At 38.6% G+C, this 22,866-nt stretch overlaps 1 protein-coding gene across 8 annotated transcripts in view; it reads right to left on the reverse strand.

Annotated features, from left to right (window-relative positions):
• The window catches only part of CPLANE1 (ciliogenesis and planar polarity effector complex subunit 1), a 141,916-nt gene that overhangs the window by 30,075 nt on the left and 88,975 nt on the right, over nucleotides 1-22,866 (reverse strand). For 6 of the 8 annotated variants that reach the window (XR_009353748.1, XM_059173819.1, XM_059173816.1 and 3 more), the window contains exons 35-42: nucleotides 22,366-22,498; nucleotides 21,200-21,251; nucleotides 18,157-18,261; nucleotides 15,699-15,770; nucleotides 13,249-13,358; nucleotides 12,662-12,857; nucleotides 12,135-12,284; nucleotides 6,872-7,101 (exon numbers count right to left, since the gene is read on the reverse strand). Coding sequence is in view for 7 of the 8 variants with exons in the window: in XM_059173819.1 (XP_059029802.1) it covers nucleotides 6,872-7,101; nucleotides 12,135-12,284; nucleotides 12,662-12,857; nucleotides 13,249-13,358; nucleotides 15,699-15,770; nucleotides 18,157-18,261; nucleotides 21,200-21,251; nucleotides 22,366-22,498 (1,048 nt within the window). In the remaining variant the exon portion in view is untranslated. The remainder of the gene's footprint in view (nucleotides 1-6,871; nucleotides 7,102-12,134; nucleotides 12,285-12,661; nucleotides 12,858-13,248; nucleotides 13,359-15,698; nucleotides 15,771-18,156; nucleotides 18,262-21,199; nucleotides 21,252-22,365; nucleotides 22,499-22,866) is intronic. The other 2 variants (XM_059173822.1, XM_059173820.1) reach the window with 1 other exon arrangement.

Genomic DNA, 22,866 nt, shown 5'->3' on the forward strand with positions numbered 1-22,866 from the left:
AAGACTCCAAATCCCAGCCCCCCTAGCGGCCGGGTGTGACTATATGACTTGCTTTTGACCAGGAAGATGTTAACAGAAGTATCTTATGGTTCTGGATGCTATTGTAAATGGAACTGATTCTCTAATTTCTCTTTCTACACTTACATTGTTAATGGATAAGAAGGCAACTGATTTCTGTGCATTGATTTTGTATCCTGCCACAGTACTGAATTACTGTTCCAGTAATTTGGGGGTGGAGTCTTTTGGGTTTTCCACATAAAGTGTCATGTCATCTGCGAAGAGAGAAAGTTTGACGTCTTCTTTGCCAATTCGAATACCTTTTATTTTATTTATTTTTTGTCTGATTGCTGTTGCTAGGACTTCTAGTACTATGTTGAACAACAGTGGTGAGAGTGGGCATCCTTGTTGTGTTCCTGATCTTAAGGAAAAGGCTCTCAGCTTTTCCCCACTGAGAATGATATTCGCTATGGGTTTTTCATAAATGGATTTTACGAAATTGAGGAATGTTCCCCCATCCTTATACTCTGAAGAGTTTTAATCAGAAATGATGTTGTATTTTGTTAAATGCTTTTTCTGCATCAATTGAGAGGACCATATGGTTCTTCTCTATCCTCTTATTAATGTGTTCTATCACAATGATTGATTTGCAAATGTTAAACCACCCTCGCATCCCAGGGATAAGCCCACCTGGTCAAGGTGGACAATCCTTTTTATGTAGTGTTGAATCCTATTAGCTAGGATCTTGTTGAGAATTTTGGCATCCATATTCACCAGGGATATTGGTCTGAAATTCTCCTTTTTGATGAGGTCTTTGCCTAGTTTTGGGATCAAGATAATGCTGGCCTCAAAGAAAGTCTGGAAGTTTTCCTTCTGTTTCTATTTTTTGAAACAGCTTCAGGAGAATAGGTATTTTTTCTTTTTTGAATGTTTGGGAGAATTCCCCAGGAAATCCATCAGGTCCTGGACTCTTGTTTTTGGGGAGCTTTGTGATCACTGTTCAATCTCATTACTCGTTATTGATCTATTCAGGTTATTGATTGCTTTCTGTTTCAGTCTTGGTAATTTATAGATTTCCAGGAATGCATCCATTTCTTCCAGGTTGCTTAATTTATTGGCATATAGCTGTTGAAAATAATTTCTGATAATTGTTTCTATTCTGGCCAGTGGTTTAATGACCTTATTAATACTTTCAAAGAACCAGCTTCTAGTTTCGTTGGTGTGTTGGTTCTACTGTATTTCTGGTTTCTAATTCATTGATCTCTGCTCTATTCTTGATTATTTCCCTTCTCCTATATGGGTTAGACTTAATTTGTTGTTGATTTTCCAGGTCTTTCAAGGTGTAAAGATAGTGTGTGTATTCAGGATTTTTCTACTCTTTTGAGAGGCTTAGATGGCTATGTATTTCCCCCTTAGGGGGAAATCCTTTGCCGAATCCCATAGGTTTTGGACCGATGCGTTATCATTCTCATTGGTTTCCATGAATTGTTTAGTTCTTCTCTGATTTCCTGGTTGACTCAAACATCTTGAGCAGGATGGTCTTCAGCTTCCAAATGTTTGAATTTCTTCCAAACTTTTTCTTGTGATTGAGTTCTAGTTTCAAAGCACCGTGGTCTGAGAATATGCAGGGAATAATCTCAGTCTTTTGGTATCAGTTGACACCTGATTTGTGATCCAGTATGTGCTCTCTTCTGGAGAAAATTCTATGCACACTTGAGAAGAATGAGTATTCTGTTGTTTTAGGGTGTAATGTTCTGTATATATTTATGAGATCCACCTGGTCCAGAGTGTCATTCAAAGCTCTTGTTCCTTTGTTGATTTTCTGCTTAAATGATCTATTGCTGAGAGTGGAGTGCTGAGGTTTCCCATTATTAACATATTATTATCAATATGTCTCCTTTATTTTGATTAACATTTGTCTTATATAGTTGACTGCTCCCATTTTGGCGGCATAGATATTTACAATTGTTAGATCTTCTTGTTGGATAGACCCTTTAAGAATGATTTGGTGCCCTTCTGTATTTCTAACTACAGTCTTTAGCTTAAAATCTAATTTGTCTGCTATGAGAATTGCTACCCCAGCTTTCTTTTGAGGTCCATTGGCATGAAAGATGGCTCTCTGTCCTTTCATTTTCAGTCTGGATGTATCTTTAGGTTCAAAAAGAGTCTCTTGTAGACAACATATGGATGGGTCTGTCTTTTTATCCATTCTGCAAAACTTTGCCATTTTATGGGAGCATTTAGGCCATTCACGTTGAGAGTGATTATTGAAAGACTTGATTTTATTGTCATCATCTTGCCTGTCAAGTCCTTGTTTCTATAGATTGTCTCTATAGATACAAGTATCACTCTCGGGGTCTTTCCCCTTTTATAGAACCCCTCTTAATATTTTTTTGCAGGACTTAGTGGTACTTGCTTAGTGGTCACATATTCTTTTAGTGTCTGCCAGTCCTGGAAGCTCTTTATCTCTCCATTCATTCAGAGTGACTGCCTTGCTGGATAAAGAATTCTTGGTTGCATGTTCTTCTCATTTAGTACCCTGAATATGTTTGCCAGCCCTTTCTGGCTTGCCAGGTGTCTGTGGACAGGTCTGACACTATTCCAATGTTCCTCCTTCAGTACATAAAGAATCTCTTGCCCCTAACTGCCCTTAAGATGGTTTCCTTGGGGGGCACCTGGGTGGCTCAGTGGGTTAAGCCTCTGCCTTCGGCTCAGGTCATGATCCCAGGGTCCTGGGATCGAGCCCCACATCGGGCTCTCTGCTTGGCAGGGAGCCTGCTTCTCCCTCTGCCTCTGCCTCTGCCTGCCATTCTGTCTGCCTATGCTCGCTCTCTCCCTCTCTTTCTCTGATAAATAAATTAAAAAAAAAACCTTTAAAAAAAAAATCTTTTTTTAAAAAAAAAGATGGTTTCCTTGATTCTAAGATTTGCGAGTTTTACTATTACATGCCGTGGAGATGGTCTGTTCTCATTGATCTTGGGAGAGGACTTCTCTGCCTCTAGGACATGAATGTTTTTTCCTTCCCCAGATTAGGGAAGTTCCTGGCTATGATTTGCTCAAATGTATCTTCTGGTCCTCTCCCTCTCCACCCCCTCAGGGATCCCAATAATCCTGACACTGGAACATTTCATAGCATCATTTATTTCTCTAATTCTGTTTTCATGGATTTTAAGCTGTTTGTTCCAGGCCTCCTCCTGTTCCTTCTTTTCTATCAGTTTGCCTTCTAGATCACTAATTGTTCTTCTGCCTCGTTTACCCTAGCATTAGAGTATCTAGATTGGATCTCAATAATAGCATTTTTAAGTTCTGGCAGATCAGCTCTCAGATGTCAGTCTATTTCTGACATCTTGCTTATACCCATATCCATTAGTTCTGTGGCAGAGGTCACAGTCTCTGAATCTTTCCTGTGTTAGGAGTTCCTTCTCTTAATCATTCTGTTGATGGGTGGTTGAGGGAATGTACAGAGTCCAAATGATTGACTGCAACCCAAGCAGGATGCACCTTTTTTATAGGGATCTTAGGGATGTTGGCCTCTTGTTCTTTCAGACTGTCTTCTGGGGGAGGGGCCTGTCCTGCTGTTACTCAGGCAACCCCGTTTGGGCAAAGCTGCCCTGCCTCCTGTAGGGAGGAAATGGGCTCAGTGAAAACCAGTTTTGGAGGGCTTTTGTGCTCTGGCAGCTTTTCCTGGGAGCTTTCCACATCTCTTCTGAAAGTCAGAGTAGAAGTGACTGTATCCATATCTCTATCTCAGAACAGAGAAATCACAGTCTGTTCTTCAGACTGTGGCCACATTCAGGCCACATTGTCTCCATTTTTGTCTGTACTGCTAAAAAAAACAGTATTCTGGGTTGTACACCCATAGCAGCTCTGCTAGCCCTTGCTTCCAGGTCCAGGTATGTCTCTGCTTTTTGTGCTTCTAAAACCACTAGTCGCCCCTGGTTCGCATGTGCATCCCTGCAGCTCTAGGTTTCAATCTGGGGGGCTGTCCTAACGTCCTTTCACCACTGCTACCAATCAAAGTTCCCCGCTTGAGATATTCAACTTGTAGAGCTCCAGATATATCTTCTTACACCACAGGGTGATTTCATGGGTGTTTAGAATGATCTGGTAGATATCTAGCTCAGTTTAGAGGACAGGTTGAAACAGGGTCCCCTATTCCTCCACCATCTTTTCATTTCCCCTGTGGAAATTCCATGAGACTCTTTCTTTGCTTTGCTTTCTCCTGAGTCTCTTAACTACTTCAGAATGCTCCTTCTCAAGCTTTATTGTCGAGTCATCTTTAAAAGTTCATGCATCCACAGAATTCTGTCCTTTACCCTCTTTTTCTCCTCATTCAGTGTATACTCCTTGGGTGAGAGCCCTCTTATGATTTGAACTTCCTTGTAAGGAGTCTAAAAATCTGTACCATCAACCCAACTCTAGCTTCTAAGCTCCAGAAGCATATATCCAACTGCTACTAATCTTATACTCCAAATTTAAGATTTTTCTGACCAAAATCACTGTGCCTCTCTTCCCCCAAAACACACAGTCTTCTTCTTCCCTGGTTTGGAAAGTGACTCCACCATTTACCCAGGCTCAAAATTTAGATACCACTGTGAAACTATTCTTTTTCACATTTTCAGAGCCAATCACCCTCTGAGTCCTGCTACATCCTTTTCCAACTCTAATCCTAAAGTTCAGGTTATCATTACTTCTTAGCTTGGTATACAGTGAGTCCCAAACATCAATCAGTAAATGCAGTATACAGCTAGCTGCATAAGAGTCATTCATGAAGCATATTAATTACACAAATTACTGGGTCCCACCAAAGAATTACTTAAAATCAGAATCTCAAGGTTTGGGCCCACAGCTCTATATTTCTTTCTTTCTTTCTTTCTTTTTTTAAAGATTATTTATTTATTTATTTGACAGAGAGAGAGAGAGAGATCACAAATAAGTAGAGAGGCAGGCAAAGAGAGAGAGAGAGAGAGAGGGAAGCAGGCTCCCCGCTGAGCAGAGAGCCCGATATGGGACTCAATCCCAGGACCCTGAGATCATGACCTGAGTCGAAGGCAGCGGCTTAACCCACTGAGCCACCCAGGCGCCCCACAACTCTGTATTTCTAACAAGGTCCCAAGAGGACTCTAAAGAGCAGCCAGTTTAGAACCACTGTGACCCAACCACCTCCCTGTCCTCAGGCTTATCCTCTCCAATCTGCCATCTCCGCTGCTGTTGCCAGAGCATCTAATCACACCACTTCACTGCCCAAAATTCTTCAGTGGTTCCCTCCTGCCTATTTATAGTATAGAAAAAAATCCTAATCACTTGACATAGCAAACAATACTTTCCATCATCACTTATCTACCCTAACCTACCTTTACTGCCAGATGTCCTAAAGCCCAGTATCATCAACCTCTACCTCACAATGTTTCATCAGCCTTTCCTTACCTAACTGGTGAATATCAATTCATTACCAACTCCAGAGTCACCTCTATAAAGGCATCACTGATGCTATAGCTTCACTGTCCAGCCACAACCTGTCCTGTGTACCTGTGTTCTCACCGCACCCTGTTCATATGTTTTTACTGGTATATACAGATCTCTTCTTTTGTTAGATTCTAAGCTGCTTGAGAGTAATGACTATGTATGTCTTATTTATCTTTCTTTTCCCAAAACTTAGCAGAAGCTTAATAAATGCTTATTGATGAAAAAAACATTCTTGGGACTCTGGAGCAAGCCAGGATCAAGACATATTTGGCTCTGGATATGCTTAATATACAAGAACATAAGGCCATTTTGAAAGTGATTCCTTGGAATAAGGAGTTCCAAAGATGACTCTAACACTTAACACTTATTTTGAAGTGCTAGATCTAAGTCTGGATTAAAAACAACAAAAAGGACACAATTAAATAAACATCATAATATCATTACTTAATAGTAGTCCCACCTCATGTTTTTTCTGTGTGATTTCACTTGTTTAATCTTAACTTTTTAATATGTGCTAAATGTTTGAATTAAAGAAGTACTATAAACCTAATAAACGCATCTTTTAAAATATCAGCCAGCTAGCAACCTAGAATATTTCTTAAGAAAGTCAATGATGGAATTTTTATCCTGCAGACCAATTTGCATTTCCCAATATAAAGCTTTAACACATTCAAGGTATTTTTACTGTTTGTTCCCTAATCTTAATTTTATGTAAATTTTATTTCCTAAAAAAAGTTTGTGCAAAATAATTAATTCATATTTGAGACTTCCTATTTGTCTAACTACCGTGATATACCAATACACATAAATAATCTCATTCTTATACATATTTTTTAAAGATACAGAAAACGTCTAAAGACTACTATTCCCATTGTATAAAATATTTAAAAGAAACTGAGAATTCTAAATATAAAGACAACAGCATTTTTATAAAGTTAAAAAAGTCCTGCTGAAGAAAATGATACTCAATTATGAGCAGGGTTCATTTAAAACCACATTCTTGTTTTCTAATTCATCTATTTCTTTTCCTGGTAGGAAGCACTGGTTCACTTCTTAGAAGTTTAAAGCAGTGGTTGTCAACTGGGGGCTATCTTGCTCCCCACAGAACATTTGGCCATGTCTGAAGACATTGTTTTATTATTACAGCAAAGCTAACAGGTAAAGATTAGGGATGCTATCAAAAATCCCTGTCAAATAAATAAAATCTTTAAAAAAAATCCTACAGTGCACATGACAAGTCTTCCACAACAAAGAATTATCTGGTCCAAATATCAATAATGCTGAGGTTGAGAAACCCTAGCTTAAAAAAAAAATCCTATTATATTGAAAAACCAAATGTCTAAAATCACATCAAATCCAAATCTAATAACTCAGTAACAAACGAATAGCTAAAATAAAGACAGTCTACCTTATCACAATGTCGATCTAGCAGTTTGTATCTGGGGCAATCCTGCTCTATGTTTTCAGCAATGTTCTGTATTGCTAACAGCTGTTCATCAATTTCCTGAAGCTTAGATGTGAGACGCTCTAGGCGGCGAGCTGCAGACACATCCTGCAGGAGCTCCCATGGCGGATCATCCTCAGCAGCAGCTGACTTCAAGTTCTGTTTTTTGACTTGAAAATCTGGCTTTAGCATATCTAAATATTAATAAAGGTAATCAATATTAGAATTCAGTAGAATTAAGGGAGAAGTAAATGCTGATGATCTAATTTTTTTAAGACCGCATTTTAAGTCAAAATAACATTCCCTTCCAAATCTATTTCAATACACTCAGAAATAACACTTCAGCTTCTCGACTTCAGAGAGCTGTCTGTTGTGGGATAAGAATACATAACAGTGTTGCTATTACCACAAAACTCCACACACAAGGCAGTTTGAATGATACTTTACCCTCTGCAATAAAAACATACTTCATTAAAAAGCAACATTATTTAATATTTTTTACTTTTTATTTATTTTAAAGATTTGCTTATTCATTTTGAAAGTGAGTGAGAGAGAGAGCATGAAGGGAGAGGCAGAGGGAGAAAATCTCATGAAGACTTCCCACTGAGCACAGAGCCCAGTGTAGGGCTTGATTTCAGGACCCTGAGATCATGACCTGGGCAGAAATCAAGAGTCAGACACTTAACTGATTGAGCCACCAAGGTGCCCCTATTTTTGACTGTTTTAAAACTCTACTTGAAAACCACCAGTGTCACATAGTAAAAGCTAGGCCTACTGTGGGCCACTACCAACTCTACGTGGGATCTCAAGCTATCATTAAACCTCCCAAGACCAGTATCAAAGCCAATGACCCTCCCAACTCTTAAACTCAATTGATCCTTGTTCCAAATTTGAAACTTTTTTTTTTTTTAAGATTTTTATATTTATTTGACAGAGAGAGAGTGAGAGAAGGAACACAAGCCAGGGGAGAGAGAGAGGGAGAAGCAGGCTTCCTGCTGAGCAGGGAACCTGAGGTAGAGCTTGATTCTAGGACTCTGGGATCATGACCTGAGCCAAAGGCAGATGCCCTATGACTGAGCCACCCACGCACCCCTCAAACACTTTTAAAAATGTGTTCTTTTTCCAGGCTCTGGGTCTCCTCCTCCCCCTATTGCTCTTCCTTCTTCATTGTCTTGTCATTTTACTCTTCGCCGCCGCCCCCCCACCCGACCCATCAGCACTTCCAGGGTGTCAGTCTCAGCTCACTTCTCACTCATGTATTCTCCCTGGGTGGTGTCACCAATGCACAGATGACTCTCAGATTCACATGGCATCTTCATGAGCACCAGCCCTTAAATCCACCTATGTCCTGGGTATCTCATTTAGGTTGTTCCTAAAGCCTATCAACTGAAATTCATCACTCTGTCCCTCCAACTTTCTCCCTTTTCCTGATTCCCCAGTTCAGTTAGTAGTTCTCATTCAACGTGTTCCTAAGCCAGAGAATCATTCAAGGTCTTCTCTTTCCTTCAGATCCAAAGTAACACAAATATTGATGATTACCAACCAAAATCTCCATTCCTATTACCATTGCTTAGCTGAAGCTTTCACAATAGCTGGACCCCAAACAACATCTCTATCTCTAATTTATTTTACCCTTATTTAGTCCACCTTCCACACGGATCTTTTATTTTTTTTTTAAGATTTTATTTATTTATTTGACAGAGAGAGACCACAAGTAGGCAGAGAGGCAGGCAGAGAGAGAGGAGGAAGCAGGATCCCCGCTGAGCAGAGAGCCCGATGTGGGACTCCATCCCAGGACCCTGAGATCATGACCCGAGCCGAAGGCAGCGGCCCAACCCACTTAGCCACCCAGGGGCCCCCACAAGGATCTTTTAAAACACAAATCTGATTTTGTTCCTTTCCCACCTCAAATTCTTCAGTGTTTCTCTAATACCTCATTGTAAAAGTTCAAAGGCCTCAGTATAAGGACAATGCCATTCAGTCTTTCCTCTGTCTCCCTCTCTAGCTCATCTATTGCTGTCTTAAACAAACAAACAAAACCACTTCACTGCCTCCAAGCAAGCTTTAATTCTCTCAGCCTTTGCAGGCTCCATCGAACCTCCACATCACTGCACAATTTAGTCTCTCACTCTGTGTGACCTTTCTCTAAATCCCACTTCCCTTTAAGATTCCACTGAGGTGGGCGCCTGGGTGGCTCAGTGGGTTAAGCTGCTGCCTTCAGCTCAGGTCATGATCCCAGGGTCCTGGGATCGAGTCCCCCATCGGGCTCTCCTCAGCAGGGAGCCTGCTTCCTCCTCTCTCTCTCTGCCTGCCTCTCTGCCTACTTGTGATCTCTCTCTGTCAAATAAATAATAAATAAAATCTTAAAAAAAAAAAAAAGATTCCACTGAGGTGTCTCAGTGGAATAAATGGGGATAAATGTCCCATCCTCCCTAGAGATGGAGTAGATGCTGCATTTCCCAAGAATCTCATCCATACCATCTCGAAAGCACTTCCCATGCTGTATCATAATCCTCTGCTTCTATGCCTTCCTTTCCTCCCCGAGGTGAGTGCCCAGGCAGAGAGCCCGATATTAATTACACTCTTCTTAAGTTCCAAGATCTGGTCCTTGATTGTTTATTGACTAGTTGGTCAAATGAGGAGTATGATGCCTGACCTACCTAACTTAGAGAGGCTTTGTGAAGACTGAATTGTGCAATAAAATACTCTGAAAAATGTGACTCACTAAACAAGTGTAGGTAGTGCTTCTTACCTTTCAGTCCCAGTCTAGTGTGAGGTTTCCCATGACAGGATAATGTCAAACTGCGATGCAGGCAATGGCCACTGTATCACTTTCCACTACCTGCTCTGGCTTTACCATTTTTTTTTTTTTAAGTAATCTCTACACCCAAGGGGCTCAAACTCACAACTCCAAGATCAAGAGTCACATGCTCTACTGATCACGCTCGTCAGGTACGCCTGGCCTTACCTTTTTCAGCTTGACTCTCACAGTATTTTACCATCTGTCCTTCCTGTTTTCGGGAGCCTGAAGTATCTCCCTCAGTCATTCTCAGGAGAGAATTTTGTATACAAACTTCAAGGAGGAAATTGGGCAAAAGAGCTGGACATGTTCAAAATCCAGAATGGTCTACCTACATAATGAAAATAGCTTCCCTTTCTTTGGAGAATCTGCTCTAGTCCCACTGACTAATAGGGGGAGAAAAAAAAGGAAAAAAGGGTTAAATACTGAGCTCCACTGATGAAAAATTCTTCCTCTGGCCAGCAAAGCTCTGCTTGCTATTAATAGCTGAATGCATTCCTATTGGAGATAGTTTCTAAAATAGGAAACTGCTATCATTCAAAATGGTGAGCAAGTATCACTAAAGGTAGGAATTTATTATTTGTCTTGCTTTTGTTTTAAATACCTAGGGAATCTGTCCCTCCTTCTCCCAACCTTTTTCTATAATACAAATCCCATTCAACTCTATTATGTAACAAGATTCTGAATCTTTATGGTATATTATGTAAATACTATAACGGAATTTATTTTCAAAATATGAAACACATCCTTTTAAACTGGCATTTTAAAGTTGTTCTCTTTAATAAGGGACACTGACATATTTTTGTAACCAGTCTCCCTAGAGAATGATCTTCCAAAACATTGAATAGACTTGATCTAATGAGGAAATTAACCTGTAGCTAGCTTATGGTCACTTAAAATGCTGGCCAAAGATATTCAGGGGTCACAGAGAGATGGATCTGGTTCCAATATGGCAGAATTTCAAAAGCTGACTGGTGTGAAAATGAAGGGAAACTAGCCCATAGGCATTTTTTTAAAAGATTTATTTATTTTAGATAAAGGGAGAGAATAAGAGAGTGAGCGTGGGGAGCAGGGACAGGAGATGAAGAGAGTCTTAAGCAGAGTCTGCACTGAGTGCAGAGCCCCACACAGGGCTCGATCCCATGACCCTGAGATCATGACCTGAGCCGAAACCAAGAGTCAGATGCTCAACTGACTGCACAGCCCAGGGAGCCCACAGAGATATAAGTAAGGACCAGATAAAGTTAATATACTTGCAAGAAGTATCCAAACTATAAAGTGACAGAGTTGGGACCAAAATCCAGGTCTGTTCTACTTCAATCTAGAATTCAAGCTCTTTTCATTTCCCACACACTTTCCCAGCCTAAAAGACTTGTTAGTTTCATACATTTTCCCTTCAATACCCATGCACCAAACAGCCCCATAACAGGAAAGAGAATGGGCCAAGGCTTCAAAATCTGAAATTCTGACACTTATTGGTATACACAGCTATAACAGACATGCCCTAACACATGCTAAGGTGAGGTTTCCCTGCTACCCATCCCTTCCCTACACCTTCACATCTCCTGAGTGCCCACTGTTGATATACAATTAGCAGACAGGGCTGGACTCTGACCCCAAGCATCTGAAAACCACAAGGCTGGGTATCCTTCCCAGGACCTGTGGATCCCAGAAGACATACTGGCTTTCAATTGGAAGAAATCTGATGGTTTATTAAGCTTAATCTATTCGGGGCGCATGGGTGGCTCAGATGTTTGGCCATCTGCCTTCGGCTCAGGTCATGATCTCAGATCCTGGGATCGAGCCCTGTGTTGGGCTCCTGGCTCAGAAGAGTCTGCTTCTTCCTCTCCCTCTGCCTCTTCTCCTGCTCAAGCTCTTTCCCTATATCTCTCTATATCAAATGAATAAATAAAATCTTTTTCAAAAAGAAGAGTAATCTAATCATTCATAGGATGTAATAACTTTAGGTTTTGGAAAAATATTCTTCTAAATCTTGCAAATATTTTATAATAATGCAACCTAATTTATAATTCTAAAACTGACTATTTTACTTATAATATTTTACTGTTGGCTAAATACCTGTGTATTTTCTACATGCTATTCTAGAATCACCCACTTTTTTTAAATATGAGAATTCCCTTTTAATACCAAAGCACTCATGACATACCATAGGATGTTTATTTTTAGCCTCCTCAATTAAGAAAAGACCTATGTACAAATAGATCTGTAGTCTCCTCGCAGAATACCCAGGGGCCCCAGCTTTGGAACCATGACACTACCTAATTTACCTATCTGACCACACTCTTCTTAGCAAAGGAAAAAACTTCTCCTGGTTTCTTTTGCAATTACCAAGTTTTAGAAGTCATTTCTATATATCAGTAATTTGGAGAAAAGGCGAGAGTCATGTTAGATATTTAGGGTATTCACCTTTGTCCTGCTGTAATTCTGATGGTATAGGTGAGGCAATCCCAGTGTTCTTCACCTCTGTACTGCCTGCTCTCCAGCTTCTTTCATCCAGACAGGGTGGAGACATTTTTGCAGATTTAAAAAATAAATCCATAGTGGAATTGGCTGACTCTATCAAGAATATGAAAAGCATAAAAAGACTGATTCTAAACAAGGTAGTTAGAAGATTAATAGAACATTTCTAGGGGGACCAGGTAGCCCATTCAGTTAAGCCTCCAACTCTTGATTGTGGCTCAGTTCAGGATCTCAGGGTCGTAAGATCAAGCCCCACATCAGGCTCTACACTGGGCATGGAGTCTGCTTAAGATTCTCTCTCCCTCCTCCTCTGCCCTCCCCCACAAAAGAACATTCCTAAATGTGAATATAAACATCCAAAGATATAGTGGGTTTGCAGGAAAAGAGCTAAGAGACTTAATAAGGGGTAAAAATGTTATATTATAGAATTTTTAAAGTGTTTTTAATCTACTTAAAAACAAAAAAATTATTACCTTCAGTCTTAACAGTGTGCAAGGGAACAGTATTTATAACTGAAGCTGCCATATAATGTAACTCTGCAGAAGATGGGATCTCCAGGTGATCACTTGGCTGTTTGGTAATAGTATCATTTGAAGGTCCCTCTTTATCAGGCAGTTCCTGTAGATCATCAGCTTTAATATCAATCACATTTATGTAAGTGTTTCTAACCTGAAACAAAACACGTAAAATCAAAGAGGGTTATATTCTTTTTACTCTGTACAACCAGTCTGCACCATCCACTCTTGTAAATAAATAAATAAATAAATAAATAAAATGATAATAATAATAATAATAATTAATTTTAAAGGCAAAAAGAGCTTATATGAGCTTATATATTTCCCTAACTTAGGGAAAACTGCAGGAAGTATGTGTTATGGTCTTAGTTTACAATACTTTGGGGCATAGTATTTAAATCTTAATTTTTTGATCTTTCCAACAAAGCTACATAGATGCCATTTTAGCCTCATTTCATCTATACAATTAAATGATGCAGATGACCATAATAAATTTTAGCAAATGTATTATTATAACCTCTGAATAGAAATATCAAATTTAGTACCAGACCAGACGGTGAAGGTGATGAAGGTTCCTCTGATATTTCAGTGTGAAGTTTGAGATTTAGACATACATCGGGAGCTAACACTTGAGGAACATTCAAAGGTTCATGTTCTGAAAATTAAGAAAATTAAAAAATCAGGAATATAAAAAAAATCTGTAAATAGCTCCAAGTCATTAGCATTTATAACAAGTCAGCAACAAGCAACATAAATTTTTTTTTGTTAAAAATCTAAGTAGGAGGCGCCTAGCTAGCTCAGTCTGTGGAGTGTGTGGCTCTTGATCTCAGGATTCTGAGTTTGGGCCCCACTTTGGGTGAAGAGATTACTTAGAAATAAAATCTTTTAAAAAAAAATCTAAGAAGTTTCACAGGTATAAATAAATTCTATTCTATTCTAAAAACAATTTACTGTAAAGTAATTCATAGTTGAATAGAGACTGATTATTGCTTTTTTCATATGAATGATTCATGGGGATAATAAAGTATCTAAGTCATGTCAAGAAAATGCTGTTAATTTCCTAGGTGGCTCAGTCAGTTAAGTGTTCGACTATTGATTTCAGCTCAAGTCTTGGTCTCAGGGTTGTGATCTCAAGCCCCATGAGAAGAAAGAAGGAAAAAAAGAAAAAGGAAAATGCTGTAATTTCCTATTTCCATTTCAGATATATTAAGTCATGTTGGTTTAGGAGATTGCAAGAAAACCTGTTTAGGAAATTAACCTATAACTAATTTGTTTTTTTACTGTCAACGTTTTTTCTTGTTACTCATTTGTTTTAACAGATTTATTGAGATATAATTTAGACCCTTTAAAAGGGCACAATTCAGGAGTGCCTGGGTGACTCAGTTTGTTGAGCAACTGACTTTTGATTTCTGCTCAGGTTGAGGTGGAAAAGCCCAAAATGGCCACCTTCTCTACCAAGTCACTTCCGCATAGCTTTAAGAACTACCTTGTGACCCCGAGCCAATCAGCTGTGCGAAACCATTTTAAAATCCCTAGTTTGCCTATAAATATCTGTCTCAGTAAAGGCTGGGTACTCATTCTTTGGGAGTGATCTCACTGAGCCCACTGGTGTTAATAAAGCTCTCCCAGTTGTTCTCCCAGTTCTCTGTGTGCTACTTGAGCTTCTCCGATGCCTTCGAACTTCCGCAACAAGGTTATGCTCTCTGGGTCATGAGATGGAGCCCCAAATCAGGCTCCATGCTGGGCATGGAGGCTGCTTTAGATTCTCTCTCTCCCCCTCATTCTACCCCTCCCCATTCCCCTGCTAGGGTGTGCACCCTTCATGAAATAAAATAAACAGAATAGAATAGAATAGAATGGCACAACTCAGTATTCAGTAGTTTCTAGTATATTCGCAGAGCCCATAGCTTAATTTTACCATTAAACATTAAAAAATGTTTAACATCTAAATTTTATAAAAGTCATTAGCTTCTTATTCAAAAGTACACTAAAGAAGCCTATCACAATACGTCAGCAAATGGTCTCTGTGCCTTTTGCCCTAGTGATGAGGGAAAAGAAGGAAAGCTGGGGACAAATCAGAAGCGGACACCCCACAACACCCCCCCATGGGATATAAGTGACATTCCTTATGTACTCTTGGCCACCCTAAAGCTAAGGAAAGGAAAAACAAATAGCTAACTTGTAGAGATCACAATCCTGCAAGAACTGAGTCTCCCTCAGTTTATAAATGTCTTAGCAATTTACAGAAATGAAGCATTTTTATCAATGGCCTAGCTTGCAGGAGGAATATAACATCCTTATAAGCTGCAGCACATTGACAGATACTGGAAGAAGGCAGAGTGATCCTCCAGGAAGTTCCCAACTATCTTCCTATTAATGCCTTGCTAGAGGGAAAACAACTTTAACTTGACAGTGGCAAGGCCTCCTGTATCCTGTGAATTTTCTTTAACATACAAAAGACCTCAGTTTTTCCTTACCTCCCACAACCCCATAATATATAATAAGCCACCCCTCTCACAACCCTGAGGCAGCAGCTCTTTCTGTCCACGGGTCCTGTCCTCATGCTTTATTAAACTACCATTTTGCACCAACGATGTTTCAAGAATTCTTTCTTGGGTCATCGGCTCCAAACTTTACCCCACTAAACTTCACCAATATTCCAAACTAGAGTCCCTTCACTAGGACTCTAGTTTTACTTCCTAGCATTTTACTTTTAATAAAACATTACTTTCAAATTTCATATGCAAAATATAATTTCTTATTATATTGAACACTGGAAACTCGGTACCAAGGCTTGAATTTAAACCATCTAACAACCCAGAAACTAGAAAAGAGGAAAGTGAAAATACTTAAATTATCATTCTATCTCTATTCGATCAATTGATGGGTTTTATTGCTTTTTTATGGATGGTGGTAACTCTTGTTTGGTCATCAGAACAGTCTTTAATTAGTAATGTTATTCTCAGGAAAAAAAAAAAAGAGAAAAAAAGCACACCTGATATGGAAGAAATGATTTGTTGATTTTTACTACATTCAGAAACAACTTCTTCAGAAGTAGCTTTTTTATCTTGTAGTCAGTTGTAAGAGTTGAGGCAAAAAAAGAAAACAAAAAAGAATTTCACAAACAGAAAAAATTAAATGTATGAATGTGATTTTTAGATATTGTGTTTAAAGGTAGTAAAGTAGATTGACCACTTAAAGATTTAATTTTTAAAAATTAGTGCTAATTTATGATTTTATTATTGTTCATCCTGGGCCTGATTACCTGGATGATAACAGACTTCTGGCAAACAGGCTGCCAAGTCTTGAAAACTATCTAACAGTAAAGTACCTCCAAGGCTTTCTCAAAGGTTTTTTCTTATAAGAATGTTTCTCAAATGCATATGCACCATTTGCATAAAAAACATCTTCTGTAGGCTAACCTCATTCAGATAAAAACAAAAACTAAATAATGAGATGCCTTTTTATGACATATTAAATGGGTAAAGATAAAAGAGTTAAATCACAGTGGTAACCAAAACAAAGGCTCACATGTGGAAAGATACTGAAAACTTATTTATAGGAGAAAAATACTGGAAACCACCTAATGCACTGAACACTAAAAAATTAGGTAAATATTTTATGTCACAACTGGAAGAAGGAATATGCTTACCAAGTACTTTTTGATGACACAGGGAAATGTATGACATAAGCAGAAATCAAAGTGAAAGCAAAGGATACACAATATAGGTAAATTTTGTTTTCCAAATCCAATCCATTCTTATAAATGTACTGCACAGATATCAAGAGACTTTTTTAAAGGCAGAAAAAAGGTGTCCCAGGCCAGCCCATTTAATACTCCCAAACATTAAACAAGTCTGAATAACTATGCATCTAGGATTATTAAATATAAATTGAATATATTAATATATAAATTAAATATAAAGCATTTTAAACATCACTTAATTAAAATTCATTTAACTAATTAATTTGTGTACATATGTAATACTGACCATATCAGATAAAATATTGACAGTATTGCAAACATATACTATAAGGTAAGTAGAGAGTATAATATAAATACTATACTGTAATGTTAAGTATGTACTACAATGTATATGCTACCTACACATATATACTACATATGTATAAACTATACTATGTAAATAAATAATGCAATATGTTAAAGACACAGTCTAACTAGAGAGTATCCAAAGATTGCTACGCAAAAGCAAACACTGGGACCCATGAAGGGTTAAATTCTCAGGGAAGAAAGGAATATTACTTGGAAGATTAAAGTACGGATAGTGAGGCAAGACACCATATACTGTATCAAACTATGTAAAATGGGGGTGCCTGGGTGGCCCTGTGGGTTAAAGCCTCTGCCTTCAGCTCAGGTCATAATCCCAGGGTCCTGGGATCCCAGAGCCTGCATAGGGCTCTCTGCTCAGCGGGGAGCCTGTTTCCCCTACTCTCTCTCTCTGCCTGCCTCTCCGCCTACTTGTGATCTCTGTCTGTCAAATAAATAAATAAAATCATAAAAAAAAAAAACCAATTATGTAAAATATGCAAGAGAAGACTGAAAGAAAAATCATCAAATTGTTACTTCTAGGGTAGCCTGGTGGCACTGCTGGTTAAGCATCTGACTCTCGGTTCTGGCATGGGCTGTGATCTTGGGGTCGAAGGATCAAGCTGCACACTGGGCTCCACACTCAGCATAGGGTCTGTTTGAGTTCCTCTCCCTCTGCCCCACCCCCTAAAATCTTTTAAAAACACATTAATTCTAAGTGATATGATTATAGTTAATTTCATCTTCTTCATAGCTTTGCTATATTATTCAAATATTCTATAATGATATTATTTTGAAACCATATCAATAAATACTATTTTTAAATAATATAAAATTAGAGATTTAAGAAAAGCACTTGAAGGTTCTGAACATAGTTGAAAGCAACTGTTTCCTAAATATCATAGAAAAGAATTTCTACAACAGAAAGGTCAGAGCACTTACATGAATAAGGAAGTCTGTCAGGCAAAATTCCAAATAACAGTTCCTTCAAATTTTATTTCCTCTGTTCTTGGACACAGTTACATATGCCCTTCCCATACCAACCCAATCTAGTCCCCTTCCTAAATAACTTCAACAGCCATAGCTCCAGGCTTCTTGGTCTTAGGCATGAAATCCCAGTGAAGGCAATTAATGGCATAGAGAACCCAAATTTAAAACATGGATGTAGTCCATGGTATTTTGAACAAAAATTTCTATTATGTTTTAATTAAATTATCATAAATTCAACTTAAAGTTTAAAATTTGTGAAGTATATACCAAGGTTGAGGATAAGAACTTGGGAGGAGTAACTATTATCACTTAACTAAAATTCATATTAAATCATTATTTTGAATAAAAAGTCTAGATATGTTAAATATTGCACAAAACATATGACTTTTAAAATTAAGGTAAAATAGCATTTTACCTGGGTCTGTATTTGTACTTGCATCCTGACATTCTACAGCTTTCTTTCTCACAGAGGCCATAAAGTGCAATCCAGCTGAAGTATTAATATCCTCTTGTAGCATTTCTTAAACATAACAACAAAACATTGAAAGCAATCACTGAGAAGCCAATAGCAGAGTCCAATAGCAGAGCACCTAACTCAAGAGAGGTAAGGCATGGGGTGCCAAGATGTTATAAAAATGGAATTTCTGAATGAGGTGCTGTCTATGTGAACTCCCAAAGGCAGCTCAGTGAAACCCAAACCAAAATTGTGGAGAATTCTGTATGTCCAACCTAGAAAACTAAATGTTCTTCTGGCTGACGAAGATCCAGTAGAAAATGTTAAACAAGAAAATGATATGGTCAGGTTGATGGTCAAGAAAAACCATCCCTGCCAGTATATGGAATACAGATTCAAGTGGCTCCAGACAGATGAGGCTGCTGTCACAGTTCAGATCAGAACTTCAGTAATGGTGAAAATGGAGGAGAGGTGATAAATTTACAAATTTCAGTGGAAGTAAAACAGACAAGATCTGGTTATTGTCTAGATGAGAAGGTGGGAGAAGGCAGAATTCAGATAACCTATGTTTTGGTGTTGAGTTGGTGGTGACACCAGTGGGGATGGAGAATGAGAGAACAAAGCAGCTGTTGGGGAACAGACAGCAAATTCGGACAGCACATGCTGCCCTTGAGGTAATTTCCACTTAGGTAGAAAAGTTTAGCCGCAAATAGAATCAAAGTCCAAAGTCTATTATGGGAGTTTGGGTTTAGATGTGAATTTTCCTGGGAGACCATCCAGGACAACAAAGTAGCATAAGAGATTATCAATTATGGCACATTATAGTATAATTATATATATATATATATATATATATATATATATATATATATATATATATAACATTATTCATGTTATGACCCTTTTGATCATATCTGAATTTATGCTTAATGAGGTGACTCTTGAAAGGCCCCTAGATAGCTTCAGGATAGGTGCTGGTCACCAGAGGTAAAAAACCACATGGTCAGAGGGTCAGAACCATCATCAGCCTCACCCCAACCCTACCTCTGGGGAATGGAGAGCAGCTGGAGATGCAGTTCAATCATCAATGGCTAATGATGCAATCAATCATGCCTATATAATGAAATGTCAATAAAAATCCTGAAACAATGAAGTTAAGGGGGCTTCTGGGTTGATGAGCAAGGGGATGTGCTGGGTATGTGGCGTACCCAGAGAGGGTGTGGAAAGACTGTGCCCTCAACCCCCATACCTTCCTTTATGCGTCTCTTCCATTTGGTTATTCCTGAATTGTATCCCTTATAATAAAAGTATAATCATAAGTGAAGCACTTCTCTGAATTCTGGAATCACTGTAGCAAATTAGTGAACCTGGAGGGTGAGTCATGGGAATCCCTGAGTGTGTAGTTGACTGGGCAAATGCGCAGGTGTATGGGGACCCCATTTGTAGCTGATATCTGAAGTGGTCTTTTGAGACTGAGCCATTAATCTGTGGGATTGGTGTTAACTCCAGGTTATTGTCAGAACTGAATTGGTGTCAGAGAATTGGAGAATTACTGTTGTTTGAAATGACACATACACATATTAATCATATATTTACTAAAATATAATTATTAAATACATATTAAATATTATTAAATATATAACATTACATTATATTAAATAAAAGTAAATAAAACATTTATATAAGAGTATTTAACTACATATATATGTATTTACAGATATATATGAGTGGAGATATTTAAAAAATAAACCTTGGAAGAAAACACTGGCCACCTCTAGACAGAGAAATCATGGGAGTTTTTCTGGGTGGGGGGAAGAGTTTATTATTCTTCCTATTCCTGATTTATATTTTCTCCAGTGAACATGTACTACCTCCACAAAGCAAAAACTCGAAACAAAACACTGTTAAGAATGAAAAAGAAAGTGGTTTTGTTTTGTTTTGTTTTGTTTTTTTAAAGATTTTATTTATTTGCCAGAAAGAGAGAGAGAGAGCAAGCGAGTATACACAAGCAGACAGAGAGGCAGGCAGAGGCAGCGAGAGAAGCAGATTCCCTGCCAAGCAAGGAGCCCAATGTGGGACTCGATCCCATGACCCCGGGATCATGACCTAAGGTGAAGGCAGCGGCTTAACCCACTGAGCCACCCAGGCATCCCGAGAAAGTGGTTTTAAGACAAGTGAATGGGAAAGAATACCAGATGGGTTAGGAAGCTGAGAGGTACAAGCTAAGCAGGTCAGTTAGGGAAAAAACTGCTTGGTTTAGGCATACAGAGGCTTTATGCAGGGCAGTGGCATCAAGGAAGGTGGTGGGGGTGGGGGATGCCTGGGTGGCTCAGTCGGTTAAATGTCTGCCTTTGGTTCAGGTAATGATCCCAGGGTCCTGGAACAGAGACGACCCCTGACGGCTCCCTGCTCAGTGGGAACCCTGCTTCTCCCTCTCTCTCTCTGCCCCTCTGGCCCCCACTTCCCCACTGCTCAGGCTCGCTCCCTCTCTAATAAATAAATAAAATCTTAAAAAAAAAATAAAATTTGGACATGCTAAATCTAAGATGAAAGTAGAAAAGAATGATGAGAGAGGGTAGATGTGTATTTGAGTGTCATCAAAAAAATTTAAGAGCTGGGGCCGCCTGGGTGGCTCAGTGGGTTAAAGCCTCTGCCTTTGGCTCAGGTCATGATCTCAGGGTCCTGGGGAAAGTCCCATATCGGGCTCTCTGCTCAGTGGGGAGCCTGCCTCTCTGCCTACTTGTGATCTCTCTCTGTGTCAAATAAATAAATAAAATCTTTATAAAATTTTTTTTTGATTTACAAAAACAGGCATGGCCTGTGGGCCATAGTTTCAACCACTGCGCTACCAGATAACACATCAAAACACACACACACATACACACACACTCTATTTTGTTGAAGATAAAATTAAAATAATTTAGCCTCATTTTTACATACATAATTCTAGAAAACTGATTTTAACTTTGAACTGAGACACTACATTAATCATGATTATACATACCAAAAGGAATATCGAAGTCATCCAAAGGCTGGGAACCAGGATGTTCTTGCTCCTAAATGAATCCCCAAATGATCATTCTATGATTGTAACTCAAAGACAATCGTTACTTTGAAAAAAAATTAAATAGCTAAAAGGATTGTCGAATGTTTATGTATAGGCTTGAATCCATTCAATAAATATTTATTTACTCTATCAAAGTAACTTCACTAAGAAGTTCACAAAACTCATAAACCAAGCAATAAAAAAGAACATTACTAACTTAATGCAGTCACTAAATTACAGTGTGCTCTTCTCCGCTGCAGAGCAGCTCTAACACTCAAATAGTCCCCCCACTGTATCAAAACTGCTCAGGGACTCAACAATGGTAGCAAATGCCTCCAGACATGCCTTTGAGGCTCACAACAGTATGCTTTTAAAAAATCCTTATAAACAGGGCGCCTGGGTGGTTAAGTGGGTTGAGCCGCTGCCTTCGGCTCAGGTCATGATCCTGGGGTCCTGGGATCGAGTCCCGCATTGGGCTCCCTGCTTCCCACCCGCTCCCCCCGCCTGCTAATGCTCTCTGTCTGTCAAATAAATTAAAAAATCTTTTTTAAAAAATCCTTATAAACAAAACTGTTAGTGTTTAATCTGTCACAAAAATATGTAAACAGTCACCAAACTTAGAAGCAATGTTTGAAAAGATCTGATTTCAATATATAGGTTACTTAACAGACCTGTGTGTGGGAAATGCTGGAGGGATTGAAAAAGGGTCAAACTATAATAGGAGCAACCCAAAGAACCTATATGACATGTATTAAGAAGTCACAAAAAAAGCAAGGAGTGATTTCAGACATAAAAATGTCACACAGGCTGTGAAGTGTGTAAACCTGGTGATTCACAGACCTGGGGATAAAAATATATGTTTATAAAAAATATATGTTTATAAAAAATAAAAAATTTTAAAAAAATGTCACACAGGCAGGTAAATCAAAAACTTTTCACATTTGCAACTATATGTCCATTATTCCAAAGAGGAATGCAACAGGGCTTATGTACTTAATGATGTGAAGATTCTCCTGGTCATAATTGGAAGCTTCCAGCAATCAGAAGACTAGATAAACCACAAAGACATTTCCAACTCTATGTACAGGCAGACCAGAGAGGCATGTATAATACTGTTTCTGTACCTTGGGTTTCATAACTATTTCTGAATCATTATCATTCACAAGGGAACCCTCTGGTTGGAAAGCCACCCTTGGTTTTCTCTTCAGTTTCTCTGATCTTTTTTCTTGCAGCTCTTTCTCAGCTCGTCGTCTTTGTCTGTTAAAAAGAATAAAACATGTTACTATTTTAGTAACAGTTTTTCACTTATATTCTGCTATATAGGGAGAGGGTTATCAAAATTATGGCAATAAATTATTCTATGGCATATAATTAAATGAGCAAGATCCTTTGGTAGTATTCAAGCAAATAGAAGCAAATGTCAGGGACACATGAAAGTTATTTTTAGTTCCTCTACTAGCAAACTGACTTTTTCTGTGTTAGTCACTGGAATCTCAGGTCAGAGTCACACCTGTTAAGTAATTTTCAAATGCTCCTTTCTGGAGACTCTGACCTGCCCCCAGAAGCCCTACAGGATGTCTCCAATCACCCTTTTGAAGAAGTTAAGTACACTTAAGTCACCTCAG

This window comes from Mustela lutreola, chromosome 5 (genome assembly GCF_030435805.1).
Source record: "Mustela lutreola isolate mMusLut2 chromosome 5, mMusLut2.pri, whole genome shotgun sequence".
Classification (NCBI taxonomy): Eukaryota; Metazoa; Chordata; class Mammalia; order Carnivora; family Mustelidae; genus Mustela; species Mustela lutreola.